This window comes from Puma concolor, chromosome D3 (assembly GCF_028749965.1).
Source record: "Puma concolor isolate L17-30 chromosome D3, mPumCon1.1.hap2, whole genome shotgun sequence".
Taxonomy (NCBI): domain Eukaryota; kingdom Metazoa; phylum Chordata; class Mammalia; order Carnivora; family Felidae; genus Puma; species Puma concolor.
The window spans coordinates 36,632,127-36,647,436 of NC_141678.1; the positions used below are offsets into that span (position 1 = coordinate 36,632,127).

At 40.1% G+C, this 15,310-nt stretch overlaps 1 protein-coding gene across 5 annotated transcripts in view; it reads right to left on the reverse strand.

Annotated features, from left to right (window-relative positions):
* Positions 1 to 15,310, reverse strand: part of PTPRM (protein tyrosine phosphatase receptor type M) — an 801,865-nt gene that overhangs the window by 597,857 nt on the left and 188,698 nt on the right. For all 5 annotated transcript variants that reach the window (XM_086682486.1, XM_086682492.1, XM_086682490.1 and 2 more), the window contains exon 2: positions 5,457 to 5,579. In XM_086682486.1, coding sequence (XP_086538612.1) covers positions 5,457 to 5,579 — 123 coding nt within the window. The remainder of the gene's footprint in view (positions 1 to 5,456; positions 5,580 to 15,310) is intronic.

Genomic DNA, 15,310 nt, shown 5'->3' on the forward strand with positions numbered 1-15,310 from the left:
GCCTTTTCAACCCCACAGTCTCCTCTTCATCACTCACTAAACCTTGCATAAGCCCTGAAGTGCAAATACGTGCGGAAGTCTTCCCTAGCAAGAGGTAAATATGCCTGACGAATGCACCCAAAGAGGAAACTTCACTTCCTTTGTCTGTCAATCCGTCATCTTTCCCAAATGTGAAACTGACTCCACATAAACAGATGTAGTCATTTTTTCTATTTTCTGGGTCATCACACTAGAATGCATACTGCCCCTCCGTCCAGCACTTCCGTCTCTCTGCCTTTCACAGGGGCACCCGCAGGAATGACGCAATCCTTAGTCACAGCATCTCCACAAAGATCAGAAACACCACCATTCCCAGTGTGCAATATATAAACTAAGTGTGGAAGGCTATATGAGCTTCCCCTAGTCACGTGCTACACCACCTGGAAAATGTGTCAAGTTTTCCTGGCACTGGAAACCAAATTCACTTAATTACAGCCCTGGTAGAGTTATGGTTTTTCTTAAGTTTATTTATTTATTTTGATAGAGACGGAGACAGTGAGAGCAGGGGAGGGGCAGAGAGAGGGAGAGGGAGAGGGAGAGGGAGAGGGAGAGGGAGAGGGAGAGGGAGAGGGAGAGGGAGAGGGAGAGAGAGAGAATCCCAAGCAGGCTACGCACTGTCAGCACAGAGCCCGATGCAGGGCTTGAACCCGCAAAGCCAGGACATCATGACCTGAGCAGAAACCAAGAGTCAGATACTTAACCGAATTAGCCACCCAGGCGCCCCTAGAGTTATGATTTCTTAAAGGGACCAAGTCAGGTATAAATAAACATCAATATTATTAGTATCAAATGGCCATGTTTACAAGCTACGATTACATTTTTAATATTATGGATAGATTGGTTGTTTTAATGCTTTATATGAAATAAAGTTGCATTTTCTTAGACATCAGATATAGAACTTCTTAAATATCCATTTTATAGAACTGGAGCATGAAGCTGCAACTATTATCCTTTAATAAAATATAAACACATCAAATACTGTCGAACTGTGCAGGCATTTTTGTATGAAAAAAACACTTAATCAATACGTCTTAATCTACTCTGATAATACAATGTGCCGCAGTACAGAGAGTGACAGAATACAACAGGGCTAACAAAATGTACCAGGTTATTATTTGGTTACTGAATCAAAGGCTCTTGCACTCAAAGCAGTAATCCTTATGATAAAGTTGAAGAAAGTTGCCCATTGCCAGTGGAGACCAATCCATAGGAAATGAACCTCACACTCACCAGTAAAGAGAACCTATGAGTGGCATAGTTTCACCATCAAACAAATTGGCTCAGAGCTAGCTGCAAAAGTATAATCTGTAACGTAAACATTAGCTTCAAATATAAAAAGTTAAATGGCATTTGGTATTTATTTGCCCTAAGTATGTATTTCCAGGACCAATGTCACAGCCTTAGAGTAGTTATCAAGTCAGCTTATATAAAGCTCCAGACTGTATTTAAATTTTTTTTTAATATGGCTAAAAATAACCTCACATGTGAAGATACAGAGAAACAAACCCTACATACACTGGAGTATCAATGTTAAAAAAAGACCCAGAAAAAGTAAAATTTTAACTAGAGCAAATGTAAAGTACAAATTGTAGCCTTTTGTGGTCATAATTTTAAAAACCAGCTTGATGGATTATTTGATTAGAATCACAACAGGCCCACAAGGATGATGAGATTAAACAATAAAGAAAATCTCAACGGTTTTTAAACAGAAAGCAGATTTACGAGAAAGATAGAGAAAACCCCTCATCATGATAGGTTTTTTTCTGACTGATTCTAACGGCCCAATATTTGGAAACTATATCACCTGAAAGTAAAAGAAAATGTGAAATAGTACTTGGTTGTGAATAATTATAACAGGAATACAGAAAACAGTAACAATATAAACTGAGTCCAAAGCAACAATTACAGGCTGATGTCAAAATGGACTGAGACAGGGGTCAGCAAAATTCTTCCATAACGGACCAGACAGACAGTAAACATCTAGGCTTTGTGAGCCCTACAGTCAGTGTCTGTCACAGTGTCCGTTCTGGGCTCTGCCATTGTCGCTTGAAACCAGTCACATGCTATATGTAACAAGTAGGCAAGGCTGTGTGCCAGTAAAACTTTGTTTATGGATGCGGAAATTTGAATTTCACATGTCACAAAATATTATTATTATCTTGATCTTTTTTTCAACCATTGAAAAAAATAAAAACCATTCTCAGCCTTCGAGCCATGCAAAAATTGGCAGGAGGCTGGATCCGGCCTGTGGGACATAGTATGGCCAACCTCCGGTCTAAGGCATCGCAGAACCAGGCTATGCACGAGGGAACACACGCAAATACACATGTGAGAAAAAACCCAATAATATTTTTTTAATCTTTTTTTTTGAAAGTTTATTTTTATTTGTTTTGAGACAGAAATAGAGAGCAAGTAGGAGGGGGTAAAGGCAGAGAGAGAGGGAGAGAGAATCTCAAGCAGGCTCTGCACTGTCAGTGCAGAGCCCGACATGGAGCTTGAACTCAGGAACCATGAGATCGTGACCTGGGCCGAAAGCAAGTCAGATGCTTAACTGACCGAGCCACCCAGGTGCCCCCAACCCAATAATATTTTGAGTCAAAGGTTTAAAGAAATTAACCCTCAGGAAGCTTTGGTTGTATCTGATTTTGCCACCCACTTACACTGACAAATTCATAAAACTAATTTTGTTTTAGTGTAAGAGAGCCAGCCTTGGAATTTGTTTTTGAAATAGATAAGTCATGTTATACACATTAAAGCAAAAGGAGGAGAAGAAACCCTTGCAACTTAAATAGCATTTAAAGCAGGTCATGGCTGTAAGGTCTAAACACATGGGAAACTCTGTTTTAAAATCCATACCTTAGGACACTATATGCAAAGTTTGTAAGATGATGTTTCCTAATTTCTAACGATAAAATTTCATTAAGAATTTAACTTCTCACCTTAGGCAGATAGGTTAGCGGAGCACCAGTCCATAAGGGCTTGCTGCTCTTAAAACGCTGCGAGTCTATACAACACTCAATTATATAAAAATACAATTAGATTGTTCCCGAATTGTATTTTTGTAACTCTCTTTCCCAACCACCTAAGTTCCTAGAGAGAAAGACTCATTTCTTATAATCTCTCATCCCCCACAGTAATCAGCATCATGATTAGCATATACTCAAAGTGCTCAAAGGAATTTTTTTTTAATGGCTAAAGTTCATTTAATGAACAGGAGGGAAAAAATACCATCCTATGTTATAGCAAAAATTTAGTTAGCCTGATGGAACAACTACCAATGTTCAAAAATCTCATCTGGACCCATGCCCACTGACATTGTCAGAGGCCCGCAGACACCCAACCACCCAAGTATCGCCACAGTGACCTGCACTCTGTTTGGGGATGGCCATTGAGGGCACACATTTGTAACTATCAAAAATCAGATGGAACTGACAAACAAGCTGGAAGGCATAACCTTCAGAGATCTCAAGTGACAAAGGGCTAAGTATTCCATTAGTCAGTGGAAGCAGAATAAATTCAAGCAGAATGTATAAATGCCCCCATTTCATTCTTCCAAAGGCAGAAGAGCTTTCAAAAGCCAGAAGTTTGCAAAGTTGCTTCCTCTTTGTTCTTTCATTTATCCAACCAATTGTTCCAGGATACAACTGGTCTTTGATCTTTATTACCATTTTTATAATGGCCTAGGCTAGGAACCCATCCTTTCTACATTTAGAACTTGGACATCTTGGCCTGAGACTCTACTGTGGGAAATCAGAAAGAACTGAAGGACAAGATGATGGCAAGAAATGATACCTCTCCCTCTGTTTATAGAAGGGTGTAGGTCATCATGTAACAAAAACAGAACCAGTGAAGGCTGAAAGAGATACTGCAATATTGGGGCTCCTTTGTAAAAGTCAATTTTTCCAAGACCATCTTCAAACTAAAGGACCACAATAATTACCTCTACTGCCTAATGTGAAAAATTACAACTTTTTTTAAAACCATATTAGAAGATAATGAGAAAAGCCCGAGTCACTCTTGTGGAGAACTCTCCCAGGACTAAATCTGAGCACCCTCTCATGGCCTCAGCCATCCCCCAACTCTCTGGACACAGGCTAGATCCTCAAGAGAGAACAGGCAATGCCCAAAAGGCCTTCTGGGGTGAAAAGCCTGTTTAGGGAAGGCCATCCCTGCACAAGAAGTGCTGTCTCCCCACTCACTGGCCAGCATGAGAGCAAAAGCTGAAATTTGTAAAAACAAATCAAGTACCACTGTTTCAAACACAAGTCATATTCAAAAGCATACACACGTACAAGAGAAAAAGAGACACAGGAAAGGAGAATGTCAGCGGAGGGGACATAACCAAGAGCTAGAATCGTTTGAAGTCCAGCAAAGCCGTAGAGCTGAGAAGCTCAGTGTCCCCTTCTTTGAAGTTATAAGAAGTTAAACGTGCGAAGGAGAGGGCAAGAACATGGTGGGCATCCTGTTAATGCGTAATGAAGAACAACATGAAACTCTACTTCCTGTTGAAAAGCTACCTTTATAAGATGACCTACTCAATGCAATTATTGCTCCATCTGGGTGTATTACTGAAGAACTTTACAGTTACCAAGAGTCCAAAAATGTGTTTTATCTAAAATCCAAATCAGAACAATGTTTTGCATTTTGAATCCTGAATCCAGCATACTCATCACCCCTTTGTAACATAAATCAGCAAATCTAACCTTTTAGAAGGATGTCCAACATACCACCTGAAAAGGGTGGTCATTAAAATGATCAAGTTCAATGTGATTAACATTCACTCGTCACCAACTCCCTACTCTTCCTTCAAAACAGGAAGTTGAATTCTTGTTGGTGTTCCATGGAACAAATGTCTTTCACTCATGGGAAAATTTATTAAGCACTTCTTCCAGAGAAAAAGTATCCACATGTGTGCATCACCATTTTATCTTTGGTGCCAAGTGAGCCCCTGAGGCGACAAGATTTAAGTTATTCCCCAAGGTCTCCCATTTGTGAAGGAGACTTTGTTGTTTGGATTTCCCAGCTAGAGTTCCATCCACTAGATACACTTGCCAGAAGAGGCATCCATCTATTTCCCATATCTACTTCTTGGAAAAGGATCAACTGGGGAATTCCCATTAATCTAGCTCAGGTGCACCCAAAGATAAAGGAAGTAAACTTTAATTAAACTTGAAAGGAAGAGATACAAAGGTAAACTCTTTGTACATCATCACTGGTCCTCTTAATTGGACTATGGTACAATGGGAATGTACCAGTTAATCACCTTGAAGTGCCACACTCAAAGACCAACATCCCCACTCATTCCACCAATACCCAAGGAATATTTACTGTGATTAAGACTCCTGTGAAGCTTTGATTTTAAAAAGAAAATTTAATTTCTCAGTTTTAAAAAAGAAAATTTAAAACTACATGCAAACCTGAGGGCATCCACGGATCAGAAGTTGGTTTGGTCAAGGTGTTCACCTGCTCCCAGTTGAAGTCATCATCTTCGGCCTGACTATATCCACATGCGCTATGTGGCTCATCAAAGAGGCAACCACCTAAAATGTAAAAGAATGAAAAGCGATGTGAGCACCAAACAGACCTCTGGAACAAGCTATGATGATTGCAGGTCACTGTAAACCTACTTGATATTGAACCAAATTTGATTTGACCTTTGTGCTCAGGTACAATGGAACTTGACCCTACTGTGCCCTAAGTGCTGACTGTTAATCGAGAATATTAACCATGCCTTGCCAGTACTGCTACACTGTACTGTTCCCCCTCCAAAGAATCCAGTGTTCATATAATCCAATTGAAAGTTTAGACCTGAGCAAATTTATAATTCATATTTTCCAGATTTGCAGGAATTTGGAATAATTGATCTTATGTTCAAAACTTTAATAGGGTTGCCCTAGGCATTCAATGTGTTTTCAATAAAAACACATCATGATGTGTCCAAAAAAAATGAAAAGAGAAAGGCTTTCACCGCAATACTGGCACAATGTCAGGGGGAAAAAATACAGTAGAGACCATGAACATAGCTTGCAAAACATACTCTCTAAGGATTATTCTAAACCTAAGGTAAAAATAGGTTTCACTTTAACACTTTGGAGATTTGAGGCCTCAAAAGTAAAACAGATTATAAATTTGCTTACAGTCCACACGCTTTTTAACGGCAAGAATAAGTTCAAAACTAACCATGCGGTAAACATCTGCTTACTTCTGGTGCTAGAAATGAAGCTACTTAAAGAAAGAAAGAATAAAAGCAAATGCAATTTTACAAAGCAGTTCAGCTCTTTCAGCATCGTGGGGCACACTGATGATTTTCAGTCCCGCCCACATCCTCTTCAATGTCTCCTGTTACTTTGAATTGGTACGGTATCAAATCTTTTCACCAATGTTTCACGTTGCAAAAGGGAGTGATTTTACTGGTCATATTAATTACTATAAAAATTCTAATGTCCATTATATAACGCTATTAGTTATATTCATTAAAAGTATTACTTACAATTACTTGCCAATGAGGAGAATTAGGGCTCTGGTCAAGGCAACACAAAAATAAGAACATTATTGCACCATGTCTGCAGTGCAATAATACTATGTCTGGCAGCAAGACAATAAATAAAATAGCAATTGTACAAACTCAGAGGTAAAGACAGATGTTAGAGGTCACCTGGGGCCAACTTCCATCCAAATGCTTATGTCAAGTCTACAAGCTTCTAGACAGATCGACAGCTTTGAACCGGTGAGGCACTCAGGAAATTTAGAAAAGCATCCCTACCTTGTAGACAACCCCCCCCCTTTAAAAAGGCCCAAACTCTGCTTCTTCAAATGTATACTCATTGATCTTAGCTGTACCCTGTGAAGAAATAGGAAAAAAGGTCTCCGCTCTCACACAGGAAAGCTGATTATTTGAAAAGAGCTGTCATGTTCTAAGTCTTCACTTCTCCAGGCAAAACATGTTTTGCTCCCCTCAGTTCCTCCTACCAGAAGGCTTTCAGATTTTCACTGCCCTGGCTGGTGTTCTCTGGCTAGTCCCAGGGTTATCAGCACTCATCCAGAACAATGACTCCCAGTACTGGAGCCAGAATTCAACTGGCTGCTTCCCTGGACCTCATGCTCTTTCAACAGTCAAGGCAGAGTGGCGGTCCATTCCGAGCTTCTACAAGCCTAAAGTCCCGTATGTTTTTTTCATACCACTGCTGTTGGGCTATTTCCCCTCTCTTGCAATAAGACTTCCCGAATTTGAACTCAGGGCTGTACATGGATCCTTACTAAATCCCATCTCATTGTTTTCCATGCCTCACTCCAGCCTGTTAAGAGCTTTTAGAATCCTGATTTTACCATTCGGGTATTAGTCATCCTACCTAGACTGGGATTATCTGCAAACTTGATAAGCACACGTTCTATGTCTGCCTCCAAATCACTGATTAAAAAATGTTAAACAGGGCAGAGTCAAGGGACCTCAGACTGCTTTAGGTCTCTCCCAGCTTTCTAGCTTTGTCTTAGTTGTTAGCTTCAGGCATGACAGTGAAATTAGTGACCCTGGAAACTGTCTTCTGTGAAACTTTCACAGAACTGGTCAATTAAACATTCCACTGAAAACAGAAACTCATTACAAAGATACAGCACTAACTTAATATTTCACCTTGACAACAACTGGTAATTTATACTTCCCTCCTACTCAGCTTTAACAAGTTCAGAAACAAAGTGGATTTGGTTAAAAGCACATAATACTAACAACTTTCCAATTTGGGGTAAGAAATGTTAGAAGACTATGCAAACATCTAGGCGAAATATTTTCCCTTGATTGCAAACCCTAATTCTGATGCAGAAAATAGCTTCGGTACTGTAGGAATAAGCTCACACAGCAGTAACACTAATAATATTCAGACCGAAAGAAACCACCATGAATTTTGACAGAAACGGGGTCCCCCCATGGAAACACAGATAGCACTTTGATGAAAGTCCTGCAGTGCAATCTTGAACAGTGAAACATAGCTATCGGCATCCACAAAACAACTCGAAGCTGGTTAAAGACCTGGTTTACAAAACCACCATTGGCACTGAAGATATAACCAAATATAAAGGCAAAAGCATGCATGGCTGATAGCAAACCCCAAAGGCTGATACAAAAACCTGGTGCAAAGATATACTTTCCCATTACATAAAGCTGTTTTTATCACTTGAAAGGAAACATAAAATGTATGATATGGTTCTTTCTGGACCCATGTACGATTATCAAACCATTGGAAAATGGGATACAGTATGAATTTCCTACTGCCCCAAGATATATCCCCCCACACACCAATTTTCAGAGCCACCACTGGCTTCATCCAACAGATTTGAGACCCTAAAAATAGGAAAGGTAGTTTATTGAGCTAAAATGAGATGAGATTAAGGTGTTTACATCTGAATTAAACTAATCAATTAAGGAGACAACAATTAAATCTTGGTTTTCAAGGCAGCTCTGTGCAGTGGGGAAGCAAACGGGGTCAAACATCTGGCCCATCCCTCTTCTTACACTACTAGATTTGTGACTGTAGACAAATCACTTAGAGAAATCTCTGAATCCTGGTTTCTCCACCTATAAAATGCAGATGACACATCTTTCACATGGCATTTCTGGTGATTCAATAAGAGAGAAAATGTGTATCATGCGGTCAGGCATGTTCAACCAGTACCTGTTTATCATTAGTTCTGAAGTCCTTCTTATAACAATGACCCTCATGGGTTCATTTCATTACAAATAACTGGAATATTTAATTGGAAATTAAGAAGTGTGTGTCCTTGGAAGGTGAAGAGCCGTGAGCATTCATGCAGGCACACTCCTGTGGGCTCCTCCGTGGAGCCATGTAAGAGCAAAGAAGAGAGAGCTGATAGATTTTTCAAGTAAATGCTCTGGGACAATGAAGAATGTGATAAGGAAGCAACGTCTCCCAAAATGCAATGAAATGAAGCTCTTCCAAAAATAAATATCCTCGATTTTCAGAAAAACACGGTTTCTGTACAGGAACGTAGGAGGATGTGGCCAGAAAGGGACTTGCCAGGGTCTCCCGGGAACTGTCTTTACTTGGACTAATGCCCAAAAGCTCATGGCTGGACCATATTCCTCTATCAGATCAAATTAAATCATTTTCCTTTTGCAGAGGGAAATCAGTACTAAACCAAAAGTCATGTGCAAGATGGAGGAAAGGTAATGCAAGCCAGGTGGGGTGCTGGTTGTCATCATTCACACTCTGTCTCTCTCTCCATCTCCCTCTTCCTCTCTCCCTCTCCCTTCCCCTCTCTGTCCCTTCCCCCCTCTCCCAGATCTTTCCCTCCTTCTCTCTCTCTCTCTCTCTCTCTCTCTCTCTAAAAGAAAGGTGCATGAAAGCCTATAGGCAGTAGGAATTCTGCTGAAAAGTAATTTTGGTTGTAACTCTTAGTCATCTTGGTAATCTCTAGAACTGGCACATGGTAGGCACCCAATAAATGCTTTTTAGAAAAATGGGTAATGAATTCCCCAAAATTCTATGCAGAATTTGGCTGCAACAATTTTGGCTGGACACATTTAAAAGAAGCGCAAGGTAATATCCACTTAATCGATGAAAACAATCTCAATATAGCCCCCACAAAGCACCCAGCCCCATCCTGGTGTATTCCAAGATGAGTAAGCTACAAATATGACTAAATCAGTGAACATGTTCATTTTTTATTATGGCTGAAAACTATAAGTTGGTTAAATGTTAATTAAGTCTCCACAAATTATGGTTTTTGCTTTAGAAAAGTCGAACTCTTTTGGGGGCAATAATTAGATAGCAAGACTAGTTGTCTATAAAGGTCATTCTTGATCTATGAAAATAAAATACTGTGTTTGCATATTGAAGGGAATTTATCTTTCTTCTTTCCTTTGGAGTAATAAAGAATTACTCAGTAGATCCAAGAATAGTATGATATCATTTAGACATAAGCTCTAAAGGAGAGGATGGTCCACTTTTTCCCCAAAGGAAACCTCAAAAGATCTCTCATATGACCACCTATGTCCTACAAAAGTGCCAGGCCTGGAGAGCAGACAAAAGAAAATAAATTGACAAGAGTTAGTGCCCATCGTTTAGAGCAGTATTTTATAATTGAAGTATAGTTAGCATACAGTATTATATTAGTTTCACATGTACAATATAATGATTCCACAATTCTATACACAGTAACCCACATGGGTCATGACATGTTGACCCAGCACACATACATGTACATTTTGCAAACCAAATTTATCTCTGAGTTACATTGATACATATCATCTCTGTTCTATCTGGTTTTGTAAAAGGCTGGTCCAGATCTACTAACCTGACTTCAAGGTCTTCAAAGGTTACTACCTGGCGTCTTTAAGGTTTGGGAAGGAGAACCATTACCTAGGACTATTTATTTTGCTTGAAGTTACTAATCAACACCACCACATGAGAACCCTACTAAGGCAGAGTACAACCTGTGATCTACAAAGTTCTCTGGTATTAACAGCTACCATTTTGTGGACATCTGCCATGCCAGTCAGATTCTGCATAAGGCAATACACAGTCATTATCTCATTTGCTCTGCACAATCACTAGGAGACATTTGTCTCAATTCAAAGAAACTGTTACGTAACAAAACCATGCATATGTTTACATGTATTACTTAATCTTAAAACCCCTAAAGGCAAGCATTGATATCCTTTATGCCAGCTATCAATCTAATACCTCTCAGTTCTAAATTCACTTCTCATCTCTTGCTCTGCAGAACTATATCCAAGCTCTCTAACTACATTCCTATCCCTGTGGGTAAGACAGAGAGCTTTAACAGTAGAGGGTTCTGAAGAGGCACTCCGAGAGGAAGGCAGGGCAGTGGGGGGGGGTGGGGGGGGGGGGCTTGCAGGGCTCCAGGGAAGGCCTCTCAGCACACAAGGTTTCTCCAGCACCAGGCCCACGATGCAGGAGGCTTCCCAGTGTCCAGCTCGACTGGTGCACGGTGGTAGGCAGTACCCTGCAGATAGGAACTTACCCCAGCACCCCGCTGCAGTTCTGAGGGGAGTGCCACCCCCCAGAAGAATGCCCCCATGAACAGCTTCCCCTGCTACTCTAGAGGACCCATTTTTTCCAGGTTTCATCCGTGTGGCCCCACAGCAACTTCCCTACCATCCACTGAGCCCTGGATGTCAGCTCTAGAAGGATCTCCTCCTTGACTCCTCTCTTACTTCCCTGGACCAGTGCCTGCCTCTCATATCTACTATTCCTTTATTCTTAAAATTTTTTTTTTTTTCCACGTTTATTTATTTTTGGGACAGAGCGAGACAGAGCATGAACGGGGGAGGGGCAGAGAGAGAAGGAGACACAGAATCAGAAACAGGCTCCAGGCTCTGAGCCATCAGCCCAGAGCCCGACGCGGGGCTCGAACTCATGGACCGCGAGATCGCGACCTGGCTGAAGTCGGACGCTTAACCAACTGCGCCACCCAGGCGCCCTACTATTCCTTTATTCTTAAGGCTCACTTTACTTCGTACTAGCCAATCTCCTATATTCCAATCCACTGTTATAGTTAACTATTCTTTTTTTTTTAAAGCTTATTTATTTTTTGAGAGAGAGAGAGAGCATAGGCAGGAGAGAAGCAGAGAGAGAGGAGGAGAGAGAAAGAATCCCAAGCAGGCTCCATACTGTCCACTCAGAGCCCTATTCAGGGCTGGATCTCATGAACCGTGAGATCATGACCTGAACGGAAATCAAGAGTCTGGCACTCAACCGAGCCACCCAGGTGCCCCTACTTAATTATTCTTTATATGAGACTCTTCCTGTTCAAATTACTGTGTGGTTTCTGTCTCCTGCCTGGAAATTCATTGATACATCCCAGTTTTTACAAATGGGAGTTTGGAGTGGTCAATTATCTTGCCCAAAGTCACACAGAGTTCAATGTAAGGCCAGCAGTTCACCCAATGTCTGAGTCCAAAGGTCATATTCTTTCCAATCTGCACATTTTTACTCTGAATGCACCTCAATAAGTAAACAATGTGTAATATTTATATAATGATTGTTGCATGAACTGCATTGCAAATAAGCTCCTCTAAGAAGCCAGTAGAGGACAATCAAATGTTAATTTCATAAACTTACTTCTAAGATATACACACATTTTGAATTGTTCTGCCTTTAACAGGTTAAATTGACTCATATATTCTAGCAATCAAGTTCTTGTATAATTACAGTCCATTTAAAGTTATTTTGTGAAAAGATGGCAATACTCCTTGAGGAGATTTCTGGAACATTTTTCTCATTTGTTCTAAATACAGAATGACCCCATTTAAGGCAGCCTTTACCAAATGCATAAAGTATTAAATGGGTCTCTCTACAGAGCGGGCGAATCGAAAACTAGTGCTAATGCACCCCACAAAGAAAATTAATGTTATATGTTCTATTTTCCTAAAATACGTGTAATCTCAGGTGGTCCTATCCACTTATTTCAAATTTAAAACTGTCAAGTAAATGGCTAGAAATTAATACACTTCAAACGATAAACAGAAAGTGAGCTGTAATATACATAATTGTTTTAAGAGTTAAAGAAACAAACCTGCAGCAACATAGTGAAGCCACTGCTTTCTTCTTATAAATCAATCCCAGTGACATCTACATTTAATTGCCTGCCAAACAATACAAGTATATAAAGCCTCTTAAACTTTGAGTGCCCCGGTGACGGTTAGTGAATCAGACACTAAGCATTATAGAAATGCTCTTCTACATAATTTAATCCAGCAAGTAGTTTTTACACGTTGCACAGGCATTTAAATGGCTAATGCTAAGCTCTATTGTAAAAAGTGCTATTTGCCAATGGATATATTTTATATAATTCAAAGGAAATGAGCTGTCTTGCTCTTAAAGTGTCTATGGCTTATTATGCTTACTGTATACTTCATTTCATATCCATCTATTGATTCCTAATTTTTAAAAAGGCCTGATCGCAACAAACAACCAAGCATTTTTCTTATTGATCTTAAAATCTTTTTTTTTTTATCCCAATGGGTACCAGTATCATTTCTATTCCCAAATATTGTATAGACGCATCCAAATCATTAGGGATCTGTCTCAGTTTCCCACTTATCAATGAATAACTTTATAGAGTTGCTACAGGATTTAATTAAACCACTCCCTATGAATCCAAGTTTACCTGAATCTAACACTGGTCCTCTTACTGTCCACACCAATATTGAAAACTATAGTGTGAAAAACAGCTGTCTGCCTCTATCATAGCAACAGCAGTAAAAGAAAGAAAGAAAGAAAGAAAGAAAGAAAGAAAGAAAGAAAGAAAGAAAGAAAGAAAGAAAGAAAGAAAGAAAGAAAGAAAGAAAGAAAGAAAGAAAGAAAGAAAGAAAGAAAGAAAGAAAGAAAGAAAGAAAGAAAGAAAGAAAGAAAGAAAGAAGGAAGGAAGGAAGGAAGGAAGGAAGGAAGGAAGGAAGGAAGGAAGGAAGGAAGGAAATGATAGGGTATCTGCAGGAACCATCTAGGGGAGAAGACGGTCAAATCTAGACCAGTATTTATCACTTCATCTTTGGAGTTGCATGGGTCCTGAGTCCCACACTGGAGCAATGGTTCTCAGAGTGGCCCCTGGACCAGCAGTACCACCCGGGATCCTGTTAGAAATACAGATTCTTAGGCCCTGCCCCCAACCTACTAAATGAGAAACTTTGGGGTGGAGTCCTGTGATTTTTTTGTTTTTAAGTGTATTTATTTCTAAAGAGACAGCATGAGTGTGGGAGGGGGAGAGAGAGAGGGAGGGAGAGAGAGGGAGAGGAAGGAGAGGGAGAGGAAGAAGGAGAGGGAGAGGAAGAAGGAGAGGAAGAAGGAGAGGAAGAAGGAGAGGAAGAAGGAGAGGGAGAGGAAAAAGGAGAGGGAGAGGAAGAAGGAGAGGGAGAGGAAGAAGGAGAGGGAGAGGAAGAAGGAGAGGGAGAGGAAGAAGGAGAGGGAGAGGAAGAAGGAGAGGGAGAGGAAGAAGGAGAGGGAGAGGAAGAAGGAGAGGGAGAGGAAGAAGGAGAGGGAGAGGAAGAAGGAGAGGGAGAGGAAGAAGGAGAGGGAGGGAGGGAGAGAGACAGACAGAGAATCCCAAGCAGGCTCCACACTGCCAGCACAGAGCTCTGGGGCTTGAACCCATGAAACCACGAGTTCCTGACCTGAGCTGAAACCAAGAGTCTGATGCTTCACCAACTGAGCCACCCAGGTGCCCCTGGAGTCTTGTGTTTTAACAAGCCAGACCTCCAGGTGATTCTGGTGCCTACTAATGTCTGATAACCACTGTTCCAGACCGACCTATTTAACCAGACTCTTCTGGGAGCAGCCCTGGGAATCGGCACTTTTAAAAAAATTCCCAGAATAATCTAATCATTGGCCCATTTTTAGAAAACTGCTTCAGATCAGTGGCTTCAAACATTTTTAAGAAGGTATTATCAGTTTTTTAAAAAGGCACAACCATCCTATGTTTTCCTATTTATAAATTATATAATGTAGATTATTATGGGCACACACATAACTGACCTTTTCAAGTGCAAACTACAAAGTAAATATAAATTGAAGTTCAAATATTTTCTTCCATGCACCAAGGGATTGTACTATACACCTCAAAGGGTGGAGAGAAAGCCTTTTGGAGATCACTGCTCTAAATAACTCCTTTTAGTCATAAATATCTCTCAGGTGAATAAGGGCAACAGAATAACACTGCTTGATCAAAGTGCTGAATTCCATGCTCTAATTTCATGCTAAGAAACCCCCGATCTGTAATTTTTCTCCTAAGTGTAACTGCTCAACAGAAGCAGATATCCTAAGTAGAAAATGATCCTGGTTGTTGGTCAGAGAAACCCAGGAAATTCATAAAAAAACAGAGTTTCATTTTATGCCCAGTAGCGCTCCTGCCAGTTTAGTATGATTTATAAATCCATCTCTTGATGATTTTATTAGCACAAAATCATTATCTGGGAAAGCCGATAAAATAAATTCCTGAATTCACCCAAATGCACTATAGCCAAGCCATGTTATTCAGCTTAAAACAGGCAACCAATTGTTTATTTTCACTGGATGCTGATTAACCTAAACTCAACTAAACGTATTTCCCTCAATGAACATTTTTTTCTACATATCACGCTCATTGGGTAGAATCAAATTATAAGGAAAAAGTAAATATAATTTCCTATGTCCTCTTGGCAAAACATTCATTCCAATTTCCTATCATTAGGAGTAATTATTCTAAAACAAAAATTGGTAACTTGTAAGACTGACTCTATTTAATTGGAATCTGAGACCCA